The sequence below is a fragment of the Carassius gibelio genome, chromosome B17 (assembly GCF_023724105.1).
Source record: "Carassius gibelio isolate Cgi1373 ecotype wild population from Czech Republic chromosome B17, carGib1.2-hapl.c, whole genome shotgun sequence".
Classification (NCBI taxonomy): domain Eukaryota; kingdom Metazoa; phylum Chordata; class Actinopteri; order Cypriniformes; family Cyprinidae; genus Carassius; species Carassius gibelio.
The window spans coordinates 2103776-2119189 of NC_068412.1; the positions used below are offsets into that span (position 1 = coordinate 2103776).

The following is a 15414-nucleotide window of genomic DNA, read 5'->3' on the forward strand; positions in this document are numbered from 1 at the left end:
GTCAGAGCAGTTCTGGAGATGTTGTTCATGTGTCCACGTACTTATTTAGAGAGACGCTGAAATCACCGGAGCGTCATGCTCACTTCTTCTTCTGCTCCATTCATTAACAGAGACATGCAGAACATGCAGGATTCATATTTTAATAGACTGTTCCGGCTTAATATTTACAGATATAAGTCCATATCGTGATTTGATGTAAGTGCAATGACCTATTTTTGATTAATTCATTCAAATTTGGCAAATTCCGTGCCAATCCGCGTTAAACTGTAAATTCCGTTTTTATGACTGGATTCCGCGATTCCATCCGCGTTTTCTGCATCGCGGAATCATAGGGCCCTAGTTGTGGTATGCCAGCTCTATCTTGAAATGAACACATGCCACGACGTTCTCTTTACATTTGCCCTCGCACTCAAATAAAAACACTGCTGACTCCTGGCAGTATGCGACTTCGGACGCAGCGCTTGTGTCTCCTTTCGCTTTGTGGGTGACGTAAATGCATTGTGTCACATAAAAAAAATCATTGCGAAAGAACCTGAGAGATTTAAAATAAATTAAAAGAGGCTTCGAGGCAGAGGCCACTTCCGCTGGTTCCGTCCAGCCCTGATCCTCCTGTCCTTCCTCCCATCGTTCCTCTCTCTTCTCCTCCTAGACCAGCCAGTTCCTCGTCATCCCTGCTGGTGCCAGTCAGTCCCGCAGCTCACCCTCAGTCCGCGCCATCTGGCCGCGATGGTTCGCTGCTGGACTGCCAGTCTCCAGCTCCGCCTTGGCGCGTTAAGGCCCTGTCTCCGCCTCCAGCCTTCGAGCCCTGGACTCCTCCTCGCTCCTTCGACCCAGCGGCTCCGCCTTGGCTCTTAGCTCCCTCGTCTCCACAGTGGCCTGGCATCCCACCTGCTCCACAAGGCTCCCTCGTCCCTCCGGCTTCACCTTGGTCAGTCGTCGACCATCCGACGCCTCGGGACTCCACTCCTCTGGTTCCACCTCGTCACTCCATCCCTCTGGCTCTGTCAGGCTCCTCCTTCCCTCCGGTTCGACCTCCATCCTTGGTCGCTCTGGCTCCACAGCGATCTGCCAGGACCCCGCCTCCGCCTTGGTCGCCTGAGCCTTCTGCTCCACCTAGGCCCTCCGGATCCTCAACGTCACCCTGGCTCTGTGGCTGTGCTGCTCCATCTTGGGCTCCTCACCCACCGGTGCAGTCTCCGCCTGTCGGCCCCCTGGTGTCGTCGATCCCTCCTTCACCATGGGTCCTCCCGCCGTCGACTCCACCATGGATCTCCGTCCTGGCTGGTCTCTGGTGGACCATCTGGCTCCTTCTGCTGCGGGCTCCTCCTGCTGCGGGCTCCTCCCTGGCTCCTCCCTCCATCCACTCCACCCTGGTCCCTACCTCCATGCTCCCTCGTCACCTGCTCTTGGCCTGCTCCTCGCCCGCCTCCAGAACCACTACCCTCCCTCCCTGGTATTCCCGCTGGTATTCCTCTTGAGGTGCGAGGACGCACTGTTCCGGGAGGGGGCGAACTGTAACGTTTATGAACTTTCTGTTTCCCTTTTGGTCACCTTCCTCCTAGTTTTGGTTAATTGATTCTTCCCACCTGTTTCCAGTTCCCTCATCACCTCCTGATTGTTTAAATACCCATTCTGTTGAGTTCTCCCTCGTCCGTGATTGTTTAGATCAGTGGTTTTCAACCTGTGGTCCGCGGTGGTATTGCAGGTGGGCCGCCAATTATTTTCTGTTCATTTCCAGTCCATTCTAGGGCTGTGCGATTAAAAGAAAACGTCCTAAAATCACGATTTGAGCGTGCGCATATGCCTAACTCCAGGTTCACACACTGTCTGTGATGCGCCTTTTTTCTGAGCCAATGTTGACGGATCAGAGCGTTCTCACTGCGGTAAAAGGCTAGAAATAAAAACGTGCGAAAATAATTCATGTCTAACACATGAGCATAGAGTGAATTTGTTAGTGAACAGGATGCAGTTTAAGTGAGAGGAGACACGTTTTAAGTGTGCACACTCTCTCCTCGCAAAGCAGCGTGTATCTGAGCAAGCACGACCGGTTTTGTGACAGAGCAAAGGAAATCTGCTGCGAACAGAGAGATTCGCACCATTATTTTAATGTGCTTTCGCGTTATATTTATGCGCTCTCACTGCTGACCGCATACACATACTGTATACACACTGCAAACACCTGAGACACCGCTACAATTAATGAGCTCTATGAACAATGCATGGCAAAAAAGAAAAAAAAGTCCCTATATACAGGATTTTTTTTTTTTTTTTTGCCACAAGTCTATAAATTTTTTTACATCTTCACTATAGTGATAATTTTGACTTATGTCTGTTCTAGAGATGTTACAACTTTTTGATAAAGCTCTGATTGGTTTTCTTTTGGAAATATGTTTCAAATTAATCCTGAATGCATTTATGACTGTAAAAGCACAATTGCTAAATTTATCAAAAAAATCGCGATAGTTTTTTTTTTTTTTTTTTTTTTTCATATCGCACAGCCCTAGTTTATTCAATAAATATAGTTTAAAATCTAGCTTCTGAGTACTAAGTTATTAACCCAACAATAGCGGGGTCAGTTAATTTTTTTGAAGTGGGCCGCGCAAACATATGTGTTTGGTTGTGTGGGCCGCGAGTTGAAAAAGGTTGGGAACCACTGGTTTAGATGTTGATGTGTTTGAATGTAAATCTATTAACAAGTGATGTATTGTCTGTAATCTCCTTCGTCTTCCATTAAAACTCCTCATTTGTTCCCGATCCTCCTCTTGTACCTTATTTTACGTTTAGCACTACCTTAGTTTGTAACAAGCATAGGGAGGCAATACAATGCGACACACTTACGTCATAAATATGCTAATTAGCGCATGACATCATCTAGTTCATGTTCTCATGATTTATTTTTATGAATTCAAATATTTAAAAAAAAAAAATTTGTTGCACAAATCGCACCCTGTATATATATATATATATATATATACTACAGGGCTGTTCAATGCTTGAATCTGATTGGCTGATGAACGTTCTGAGGTGTGCAATTATTTTCTGGAAGATGCACTGCGAGCATAATTTTTTTTTTTTTTGTGATTTTGGACCACACGTCACTCAGGGTGTGGTTATGAGTATATCAGATGACCAATTCAATCAATCAATCACCTTTATTTATATAGTGCTTTAAACAAAATACATTGCGCCAAAGCACTGAACAACATTCATTTGGAAAACAGTGTCTCAATAATGCAAAATGATAGTTAAAGGCAGTTCATCATTGAATTCATTGATGTCATCTCTGTTCAGTTGAAATAGTGTCTGTTTTAATTTGCAATCAAGTCAACGATATCGCTGTAGATGAAGTGACCCCAACTAAGCAAGCCAGAGGCGACAGCGGCAAGGAACCGAAACTCCATCGGTGACAGAATGGAGAAAAAAACCTTGGGAGAAACCAGGCTCAGTTGGGGGGCCAGTTCTCCTCTGACCAGACGAAACCAGTAGTTCAATTCCAGGCTGCAGCAAAGTCAGATTGTGCAAAAGAATCATCTGTTTCCTGTGGTCTTGTCCTGGTGCTCCTCTGAGACAAGGTCTTTACAGGGGATCTGTATCTGGGGCTCTAGTTGTCCTGGTCTCCGCTGTCTTTCAGGGCAGTAGACCATCTGGTCTGGATACGTACTGGATCCGGGTGACTGCAGTGACCCTCTGATCTGGACACAGACTGGATCTGGTGGCCACGGTGACCTCGGAACAAGAGAGAAACAGACAAATATTAGCGTAGATGCCATTCTTCTAATGATGTAGAAAGTACAGTGTTATGTGAAGTGTTCCGGTTCCAGTTTACCTAATTAATGCAGCCTAAAAATCCTTTAACGGATTTGGATATTAAAAGCATATTAGTATGTTATGTGTATGCCAGGTTAAAGAGATGGGTCTTTAATCTAGATTTAAACTGCAAGAGTGTGTCTGCCTCCCGAACAATGTTAGGTAGGTTATTCCAGAGTTTAGGCGCCAAATAGGAAAAGGATCTGCCGCCCGCAGTTGATTTTGATATTGTAGGTATTATCAAATTGCCTGAGTTTTGAGAACGTAGCGGACGTAGAGGAGTATAATGTAAAAGGAGCTCATTCAAATACTGAGGTGCTAAACCATTCAGGGCTTTATAAGTAATAAGCAATATTTTAAAATCTATACGATGTTTGATAGGGAGCCAGTGCAGTGTGGACAGGACCGGGCTAATATGGTCATACTTCCTGGTTCTAGTAAGAACTCTTGCTGCTGCATTTTGGACTAGCTGTAGTTTGTTTACCAAGCGTGCAGAACAACCACCCAATAAAGCATTACAATAGTCTAACCTTGAAGTCATAAATGCATGGATTAACATTTCTGCATTTGACATTGAGAGCATAGGCCGTAATTTAGATATATTTTTGAGATGGAAAAATGCAGTTTTACAAATGCTAGAAACGTGGCTTTCTAAGGAAAGATTGCGATCAAGTAGCACACCTAGGTTCCTAACTGATTACGAAGAATTGACAGAGCAACCATCAAGTCTTAGACAGTGTTCTAGGTTATTACAAGTAGAGTTTTTAGGCCCTATGATTAACACCTCTGTTTTTTCTGAATTTAGCAGTAAGAAATTACTCGTCATCCAATTTTTTATATCGACTATGCATTCCATTAGTTTTTCAAATTGGTGTGTTTCACCGGGCTGCGAGGAAATATAGAGCTGCGTATCATCAGCATAACAGTGAAAGCTAACACCATGTTTCCTGATGATATCTCCCAAGGGTAACATATAAAGCGTGAAGAGTAGCGGCCCTAGAACTGAGCCTTGAGGTACTCCATACTGCACTTGTGATCGATATGATACATCTTCATTCACTGCTACGAACTGATGGCGGTCATATAAGTACGATTTAAACCATGCTAATGCACTTCCACTGATGCCAACAAAGTGTTCAAGTCTATGCAAAAGAATGTTGTGGTCAATTGTGTCAAACGCAGCACTAAGATCCAATAAAACTAATAGAGAGATACACCCACGATCAGATGATAAGAGCAGATCATTTGTAACTCTAAGGAGAGCAGTTTCAGTACTATGATACGGTCTAAATCCTGACTGGAAATCCTCACATATACCATTTTTCTCTAAGAAGGAATATAATTGTGAGGATACCACCTTTTCTAGTATCTTGGACAGAAAAGGGAGATTCGAGATTGGTCTATAATTAACTAGTTCTCTGGGGTCAAGTTGTGGCTTTTTTATGAGAGGCTTAATAACAGCCAGTTTGAAGGTTTTGGGGACATGTCCTAATAACAATGAGGAATTAATAATAGTCAGAAGAGGACCTATGACTTCTGGAAGCACCTCTTTTAAGAGCTTAGATGGTATAGGGTCTAACATACATGTTGTAAGTTTAGATGATTTAACAAGTTTATACAATTCTTCCTCTCCTATAGTAGAGAATGAGTGGAACTGTTCCTCAGGGGGTCTATAGTGCACTGTCTGATGCGAAACTGTAGCTGACGGCTGAATGGTTGCAATTTTATCTCTAATAGTATCGATTTTAGAAGTAAAGTAGTTCATAAAGTCATTACTGCTGTGGTGTTGGGAAATGTCAACACTTGTTGAGGCTTTATTTTTCATTAATTTAGCCACTGTATTGAATAAATACCTGGGGTTATGTTTGTTTTCTTCTAAAAGAGAAGAAAAGTAATCAGATCTAGCAGTTTTTAATGCTTTTCGGTAGGATATGCTACTTTCCCGCCAAGCAATACGAAATACCTCTAGTTTTGTTTTCCTCCAGCTGCGCTCCATTTTTCGGGCTGCTCTCTTTAGGGTGCGAGTATGCTCATTATACCATGGTGTCATGGTGTTTTCCTTAACCTTTCTTAAGCGTAAAGGAGCAACTGCATTTAAAGTGCTAGAAAAGAGAGAGTCCATAGTTTCTGTTACATCATCAAGTTGTTCTGAGGTTTTGGATATGCTAAGGAATTCGGATACATCAGGAAGATAACTTAAAAAGCAGTCTTTTGTGGTAGAAGTGATGGTTCTTCGATACTTGTAACAAGAAGTAGAATTTACAATTTTGGCTATATGAAGTTTACACAGAACTAAATAATGATCTGAGATATCATCACTTGGCTGAATAATTTCAACACTATCAACATCAATTCCATGTGACAGTATTAAATCTAGAGTATGATTTCGACAATGAGTAGGTCCTGAAACGTGTTGTCTAACACCAATAGAGTTCAGAATGTCTATAAATGCTGATCCCAATACATCTTTTTCATTATCGACATGGATATTAAAATCACCAACTATTAAGACTTTATCTGCAGCCAGAACTAACTCAGATGTAAAATCACCAAACTCTTTAATAAAGTCTGTATGGTGCCCTGGTGGCCTGTATACAGTAGCCAGTACAAACATAACAGGGGATTTATCATTAACATTGGTTTCTCTGGATAATGTTATATGAAGCACCATTACTTCAAACGAGTTATACTTGAAGCCTGCCCTCTGAGAAATCCTGAAAACGTTATTATAAATTGAAGCAACACCTCCCCCTTTGCCTTTTAGACGCGGCTCGTGTTTATAACAATAATCTTGGGGGGTGGACTCATTTAAAATAATGTAATCATCAGGTTTTAGCCAGGTTTCTGTCAAGCAGAGCACATCTATATTATGATCAGTTATCATATTATTTACAAAAAGTGTTTTCGTAGAAATGGATCTGATATTCAATAAGCCAATCTTTATCATTTGTTTATCTATATTGCATTTGTTTTTTATTTGTTGAACCTCAATTAAATTGTTAACCTTAACTTGGTTTGGACGTTTTTTGTATTTTCTAGTTCGTGGAACAGACACAGTCTCTATAGTGTGATATCTAGGTGAAAGAGTCTCTATGTGCTGAGAATTAACTGACCTCTGTGACGGGAGGCAGCTAGCAGACGGTCGGTTTAGCCAGTCTGTCTGCTTCCTGACCTGGGCCCCAGTTAGTCAAGTATAAACACTAAGACTATTTGCCATATTTCTAGACAGAAGAGTGGCGCCACCCCAGGAGGGATGAAGACCATCTCTTTTAAACAGGTCAGGTCTGCCCCAAAAGCTCGTCCAATTGTCTATATAACCTATGTTATTCTGTGGGCACCACTTAGACATCCAGCCATTGAGTGATGACAATCTGCTATGCATCTCATCACCACGGTAAGCAGGGAGGGGACCAGAGCATATTACAGTGTCTGACATCGTGCTTGCAAGTTCACACACCTCTTTAAAGTTATTTTTAGTGATCTCCGACTGGCGAAGTCGAACATCATTAGCGCCGACATGAATAACAATCTTACTGTATTTACGTTTAGCATTAGCCAGCACTTTTAAATTTGCCAAGATGTCAGGCGCTCTGGCTCCCGGTAAACATTTGACTATGGTGGCTGGTGTCTCTATATTCACGTTCCGTACAATAGAATCACCAATAACTAGAGCACTTTCATCAGGTTTCTCAGTGGGTGCATCACTGAGTGGGGAGAACCTGTTTAATGTTTTGATCGGAACAGAAGAGCGGTGTTTTGACCCACGACTACGCTGCCTCACCGTCACCCAGTTGCCCAGCTGCAGGGGCTCTGCTGGAACCGGACAATGTACAGGAATCCCTGAGCTAGACGCATCCAAAGCCATATCTAGAGCCCTAACATTCTTACTGTCCTCAATTAAAGTTTGGATGCGTGTCTCTAATTCTGAAATCTTCTCTGTCAGCCTAACTGTTTCCCTGCATTTATCACATGTGAATCCCTCATCAGCGACAGAGATAGATAAACTGTACATGTGGCAAGAGGTGCAAATAACAATTGTAGGAGAAGCCATTACTCACCGTGCTTGATGAAATATTCTTACTGCGGTTGTTTGATGAACTTGTGGAAAACTGCAGCGTGAGAGAGTCCCACCTCACTTAGGTTAGTGCACCAGTCAAAGATTGTTAATTTGGCAATGTGGGCATTTCCCACAATTTCACACATGCCTTATTTCAGCTAAATGAACTGACCAGGTCTGACTACGCATAAGGACATCATCAACATAGATCACATTGTTGCATGTAGATGCATCACATATCGCCTTGTGTAGAACTATATTAAACACTGCAGTGTAGTTTGAATAGCCAAATGGACACCTGTTCCAAATTAACTGTATACCTCCAAAGGAAAATGTTAACTTGTACTGATCTGCAGGGTCTATCTTCATTGTCCAAAAACCATTTGCCACATCCACTGTGGATAAATATTTGGCCATAGTAACCTTTTCTAGCTCTTGGTCCAGATGTATTATGGGCCAAAAAAACAGGGGAAACTGTTTGTTCAGCTGGCAGTAATCTACAGCTAAACAGGAGAATTGAATTTTCTCTGACAGGGAATCAATAATATCCTGAATAAAGTCAAAAGCAGCAAGTGGAATTTTTATGCTGTCGTAAAAATGTCACTCTCTGTGTCCAGAGCATCTGCCTGTGCTAACTGTTGTTGCACCTCTGCCTCAAAACCAGGGTATGGTTCAGTGCATTGTTCCACATTTTCCTTATCACTCAGTGGTAGAGATGGCTAATGGACCTTCACTGTCAAAGTATACTCAACACATAGCTGGGTGGGGTGTGACGGAAATCATTTTGGTGGGGTAGGTGACATACACTTGTTCATAGCTATCTTTCTCTATTGTCAAATAAGGAAGCTCTCCTATAACTGGAATAGTTAATTCAAAATCATGAAATGACCTGTCAACCCTAGAGGAGTGCGTGGGGAATATGTATACTTCCTCTTGTGAGGTTTTGTACCAGAAGGTAGATTGTACAGTTCAAGCTGTGTGTTACCACAGATTGTGAGTCCCAATTTGCAAAATTGAGCAGAGGGCTGGAAAAAGGCAAGTACTGTCTGATTCAGTTCTTGACCCTTTTTATTTATTAGCCAGACTGGGACCTCTGCCGTTTGGACAGGAACCACCATTTCAAACTCGTTCATTACCTGACATGCCTGGGGAATTGTCGGCAAATAGCAAATTAGGACCAGTATCTGCTCTATCATTGTTGACTGTATCTAACAGCACTCCCAGTCTTACTAACACCTCAGAACCGAGGTATACTGAGCGTGTCAGATCAGGTACCACAAGAATGTAGTGCTTGAACTGTTTATTCGCAAGGCTAAGGGAGACTTGACCTTGACAGGTGCCTCATTTACACATATGCCCACTGCCACATGTGGATTATATGTATTATATTATGTTATGAGTTTCCAGGGCACACAAACATGCATCTTTCTTCTCTAACAGCGCCTGTTCTCATGAGCTGAATCTTCTAAGAGTTGCATGTCCCTCACATCAGATGCTTCTCCATTGAGACAGGGATCCTGCATTGTCTGCTGTCTAGTATCAGTTGTTTTCTCTACTTCGACTGCCTTACAAAGCTTCAGGCTAGAGCTAGTCTCTCTGATGGGATGTGGAATTCAGACGTGTGCACCGAATGACTGAATGCAATATTTTGTGTGTGGAACATAGGTACATTTTCGTGTTTCCAAACGAACATATTAAGTGGCGGAAGTCTCCGCGTTCAGTGCAAATCCTGCCCTGCAGCTGATTCTAAGGTTTTCAAAAGGCATTGCGTGAGTGTGAACATCACTACAACTAGGAAAATTATTGTAATTCAAACGCAGCTCCCGTCGGCATTTGAACAGACCTTTGCTCTTAATTTCGATCGGGCCAACGCAATAGCGAAATCTGAGCAGGTCTAAAAACTGAAACTGCTGATGCTGCACTTTACACTTTATATTTATTTATATATATTTAAATATGAGCAGGCCTAAAAGCTGGGATTGGTAATGCTGCACTGTAATCATAGTTATTTATTTATATTTTTCATTATATTGTATTATATACATTATATGATGTTGGTTTGAGACTGAGAGTATTTTATTTAGTGGAGAACTTTGCCGCAGTATTTTATTTCTTATTCTTTTTTTTATTTTATATATATTTTATTAAAAAGTATTTTAAAAAAGTGTAAACAAATTATTTAAAAAAAGTTTATACTAATAAACAACCTGCAGTTTAATGTTTGCATTTTTTTCCCTTACTGTACCGAAAATGAACCGAACCGTGATTTTTGCGTACCGTTACACCCCTAATAGAGAGGGTGAATTATTTTCAATTTTCAAGTTAACTCCACCCACACCCTCCTGTTGATAGGGGCCTGGTCCTGTGTGTAGTTGGTTATCTTGATTTGACAGCTCTCTACCTTAAGCCACTTTCCTAGCAAGTTGGTTGCTTGGATAAGCTCTTTAAATAGTCCAAGTGACACCAACAAAATTTCAGAGCCAGTGTCAAGCTCTTGAACATCACATCCTTTTCTGCTCTAGGGGAGTCAGCACCAGCAAAATACACTTTGCCTAAATGTTCATAATACTCTCTGTGTGACTTTGCTTAGTCTGCAAGGCAGAGAGTCTGGAAGTAGACAGATTCTAGAACATTGTATATTCAGCTCACAGGGCCCTACACAGTTCATGGTAATAGCCAGTGATGGCTGGGCTTTGTCTCTCCATGAAACCGTGGACAGTTCACACTGTTGTTTTCCTCAGAAGGAGGAGTTTATCTGCCATAGTGGCCTCAGGGATATAGGACAGTGCTTAACTTACATCCTTAACCCTCTTGAGTTGATCCCTGTGTATACGCTTGATGAGGCGTTATTTCTCCTGATAACCCCGAAAAGAACATAAATTACACTTTCAGTTTTGATTGTACAGATAAGAGCAATACATCAATCGAATCTGTAAAGGGTCTACTTTTATTTGTGTACAGACATAATAACCACAAAACTGTGCATTTATAAAATAAAGATAACAAACAAGGTGTGCTGTCTGCAGCCTTGATCTGCAGTGATCTTCATTTAGAAGCGCATAATAAAAATTAACTGTAACTCAGTGAATACTCAACGAAATAAGTAGCACTAAATAAGTGCTACCAAAAACAAATATTCTGCAATAAAATAATCCATATAAAAACATTGCAGTGTCCGTCTTTCACGTCGACCTTCATTATATCGCTGAAATCTCTATTGAGATTGTAATGTTTCACGTGAAGCGTGCAGCTTGTAAACACCCATACAGAAAACAAAGCAGCAAGACTGTTCAAGTTTTTTATTTATATTTTACTGTTTTGCTTCGTGCTGAGAGGAATAAGACATAATTCACCCCAAGACTATGTGAGGAGGATTACGTCAGGATTTGAGTTGGATTTCCTCAGAAAAAAGAATGAAGTGCTTTATTCAGCAGAGATCATAAACAAGAGTAAGTCTCTTTTTATTTATTTTTATACTTGTATTAGGTTTCACATAATGTGTAAACATTTTACTAGTTAGGCTTTTTTTTTTAACTATAATTCTATGGAATTATATTTGCTTCAAAAAAAATTATGTAACTTTATTAAATGAATGTAACTTTTTCAGAAACTATCAAAAATATGCCATGACAAAAGAAGAAAAACACAATGAAAATGAAAAAAAAAAAAAAAACTCAGTCGCATGAATTTAACAGGCTCTTCAGATATGCTGCATTCTTTGTTAATGTTTTTCAAAGATTCGTTTTCGATTATCTTGGATTCTGAGTGCATTGCCACAGATTTTGCTTATGCTTTGCAGTTTTTCGTTTGGTGTATTGACACAAACCTCTCGTGGTGGTGGGCTTATCAGTGATGTACTCTGATTGGATAGTGAGCTTTTGATGGACAGGTGCTCTCTGACCTGGAAGCACAGACATCACTCAGGTGTGCGCATATTGGAAAGCTTTTGCTGTGATTTGATTTTTTAAATGCTTTATTGTCAACAAGTAGCATGTACAGTGCCATTTCTCACTATATAACAACACATTTCACATGCCTCAACAAAAAAGGAACAGTAAAAAAAATAAATAAATAAAAAATAAGAGAGGGTACATAAGCATCTTTTTAAAGACAAATGTGTGTTATACATACATTTCCATTTCCATAGGAAATTACTAATCAATTTTAATACAGAAAAATATACTTTGCAGGTCAGCACCATTATTTATTATTATTATTGTTTTATTATTATGTAAAAATGTTAAAGGAGCAGCATATATTAATCATTTTATTTGCGTTACTATTTTTAGATTTTGATATCACATCTGCATACATTTTAATCCCTTTTTTAAGTACAATAAAAAGAGGTTTGCCATTTGTAAACTTGCATTTATGAATGTAAAATTAACATTAAAATAAAATTACATTTATAATAAAACCTACATCCTTTAAAGAGTGATCATTGATTTAATAACCCCAAATCACATGTTTATAAGATAATGAAAATGTTTTTAAGATATTGTCAGCAATAAAAACCTCCACATTATTCCAAAAACACAGGGTATATTGACAGGACAAAACTAATGAGAAATTGTTTCAGTGGAATATTCACAAAAATAGCATTTTAAATCAATATCGATTTAAAATTTTTGTAGGAATTCTTTTGTTGGATAAACTCTATGAATTAATTCATATGAGATTTCCTTAACCTTATTTGTAAGGAGGAATTTTTGAGGTAATGACCTTTTTGAGTCCAACTTACATTATTAAAGATATTGGTTAAAATAACATAAGGCGTAGAAATATTCTCTTTTAAAAACAAGGATATCATTTTATAGTTGTTAGGCTTTAAACCCGAGAAACAGATAACAGAAACAGAAACAGAAGCCGACAAAGGTATGTTCAGGTCTAGGGGGACAGACAGAAAGTGTGGATGTACATACACTGCTTTTGAACAACACATGTACAACTGCAGGAATGGCCCTAGTAAGCACCTTGAATTATTTTAATGTAATAGGTATTTTGTATCTTGAGATAAAGTCTGTAAATGTAAATAAAGTCCCATCATTAAATAACTGACTCACTAATAACAACCCATTACTAAAGCAATTGTGAAAAAATAAAGACTTATTTCTATACAAAATATTGGGATTATTCCAGATAAGAAAACTTTGAGTGGATTTGTATGCAATACCTCATGCTTTGTATTACTAAATATGTCAATAATATTTGACCTTCGTTCGTCTCAGTCTGTAAAGATGAGCTCTTGTCCATCAAGGCAGCTTGAAGTTACTGAATGACAATAATAACCCGCAACGAACTGTTGCACACTGTAACATGAATAAAACTTGTATCGATGTTTTCGGTTACTTCAGTAACACAAGCTTAATTCAAGTCACCTTGAAGGACAAGTGGAGGAGGAAGATGATGCCGCTCCATGTCTCTCCTGAGAACTCATCTTTGCAGACTAAAGGGGCGGTCACACTGCACTTTTCGTTATAATTTACTTCCATTCATACACATGCGACTGCGTCAGACCTGAAACGCAAATGCAAAAAATAAAAATAAATTGCATTTCGCTGTGTTCCAAAGTTCAAGTTTGGTGAACTCTGACCTGCGAATTCGCATCATGTGAAGACGTGGGACCTGTAGAAGATCAATATGTCACTGCGTGACCTCTTTGTACAGAAATGGAAAAATTAAGGAAAGCGCAAATTTTAGCTGTAGCACAGTGTGCTATTTTATATAATACATATTTAAAAGATTATATAAAAAAAAAGAAGCTGCATGGTTCACAGTGTCAATGGAAACAGGAACAGATTGTACATTTGAATAAGAACAAGTTTTTAATTTTTTTATTGCTTAGTGTGTATAGACGGTTTCATCGGGCGCACGCGCCTGGACCTAAGTTAACTTCCGGTCTGTGTTATATCGGTCTGGCTGCAGTGCCTTCTACAAACGCAGTTATAGCCAAGGTGACGAGTAAACTGAAGTTGGTTCAGGTGGTTGTGCTGCGGGATGTGTTTCCCATACATTTATTTATTTTTGGAGACTCGCCACAATTTTAAAACTGATCGATTTTCAAAAAGGCTTCGTTAAATAAACACGAGTAACGTAACATTACGTAACGTACTGCACGTTTAATAATAATAAGAATTCCTTACATTTATGTTTAAATATCAAAACGAGGCACAGTTGTTTTTATATCGCTGTATTTCTGAAGGAGGACTTGCATGTTATGTGCCTGATAAAGCAGCGTGTGAGCGTACCAGCTCTGCTTTGTTTACAGCTGTTACTGGGGAAACCTCTATTTCTCGCGCTTTATGTCTATGCTTTAAAACATCTCCTGCTGGCAAAGAATGAATTTGCATTTTCATTAAGTCCGCCTGATCCACGCAGCAAACATATTTTGTTTGTTATCAAAAAATATCTACTCTAGAGGGACTTGACTGTTGTTATTGATTCTATTTGGAGTCTACCGGAAGTTAAGTTAGGTCCACAAAAGCGCTCACGCGCATTAACGTTTGTTTATGTTGATGCCGTTGAAACCGTCTATATATTTACATTTACATTTAGAGAGAGACAGATAATATAATATAATAAGACGCTTTCGACGCCGTCGCAAAAGACACAGTACAAGCACATATTAATCCATGTTGTGGATTAATCCTTTACGATCGAAGGTCAAATATTATTTACATATTTAGTAATACAAAGCACGATGCATTGCATACAAATCACTGGGAAAGCTTTCCAATTTGCGCGCTACTGAGTGACGTCTGTACTTCCAGGTCAGAGAGCACCTGTCCATCAAAAGCTCACTATCAAATCAGAGTAGATCACTGTTAAGCCCGCCATTACGTGAGGTTTGTGTCAAAACACCAAATTAAAAACTGGGAAGCGTAAGCGAAATCTGTGGCAATGCATTCAGAATCCACGATTAGCGGAAATGATTCTTTGAAAAACATTAACAAAGAATGAAGCTAATTGGAAGAGCCTGTTAATTTTTTTCATTTTCATTGTGTTTTTCTTCTTTTGTAATGGCATAATTTTGATAGTTTCTGAAAAAGTTACATTCAGTTTAATAAAGTTAAGTTCATTTTTTTAACCATATATAATTCCATATAATTCCTGACTAAATATATAATCAAGTGAAACATAATGAAGTTTCAGTAACAATATGCACTATACCATTCAAAAGCTTGATGTAAATAATATAAATGTAAGAAATAAATGTAAATGTAACAAATGTAACAAACAATGCTGTTTTTCAATTCTTCCCAAAAATATTCTCAGTTATTTTCAACATTAATAATTATAATAATAATAATAATAATAATAATAATAATAATTTTATTTTATTTTATTTTTTGTAGAAAATCAGTGTGTGACTGGAATAATGATGCTAAATATTCAGCTTTGAAAGTGAGCTTTGATTGTTCCTAATAAACTGATTAACTGCACTCGGAAGTGAATATTGAATAATTTTGTGGGATAATTAAATATATTATAAATAAACTACAAACATAAAAATATATATATTATTTTGTCCTCACATTCTTTCTTGTAAC

At 39.1% G+C, this 15414-nt stretch overlaps 3 protein-coding genes across 3 annotated transcripts in view; 1 reads left to right on the forward strand and 2 right to left on the reverse strand.

Moving 5' to 3' along the window:
- Window positions 1–14562, reverse strand: part of LOC127975848 (uncharacterized) — a 31715-nt gene extending 17153 nt beyond the window's left edge. The window contains exon 1 of the mRNA XM_052579862.1: window positions 5661–14562. Coding sequence (XP_052435822.1) covers window positions 5661–6754 — 1094 coding nt within the window. The 5' untranslated portion in view covers window positions 6755–14562. The remainder of the gene's footprint in view (window positions 1–5660) is intronic.
- The window catches only part of LOC127975855 (uncharacterized), a 1007983-nt gene that overhangs the window by 988709 nt on the left and 3860 nt on the right, over window positions 1–15414 (reverse strand). The gene's annotated exons all lie outside the window — the stretch shown is intronic.
- The window catches only part of gnmt (glycine N-methyltransferase), a 127591-nt gene that overhangs the window by 60737 nt on the left and 51440 nt on the right, over window positions 1–15414 (forward strand). The window lies entirely within an intron of this gene.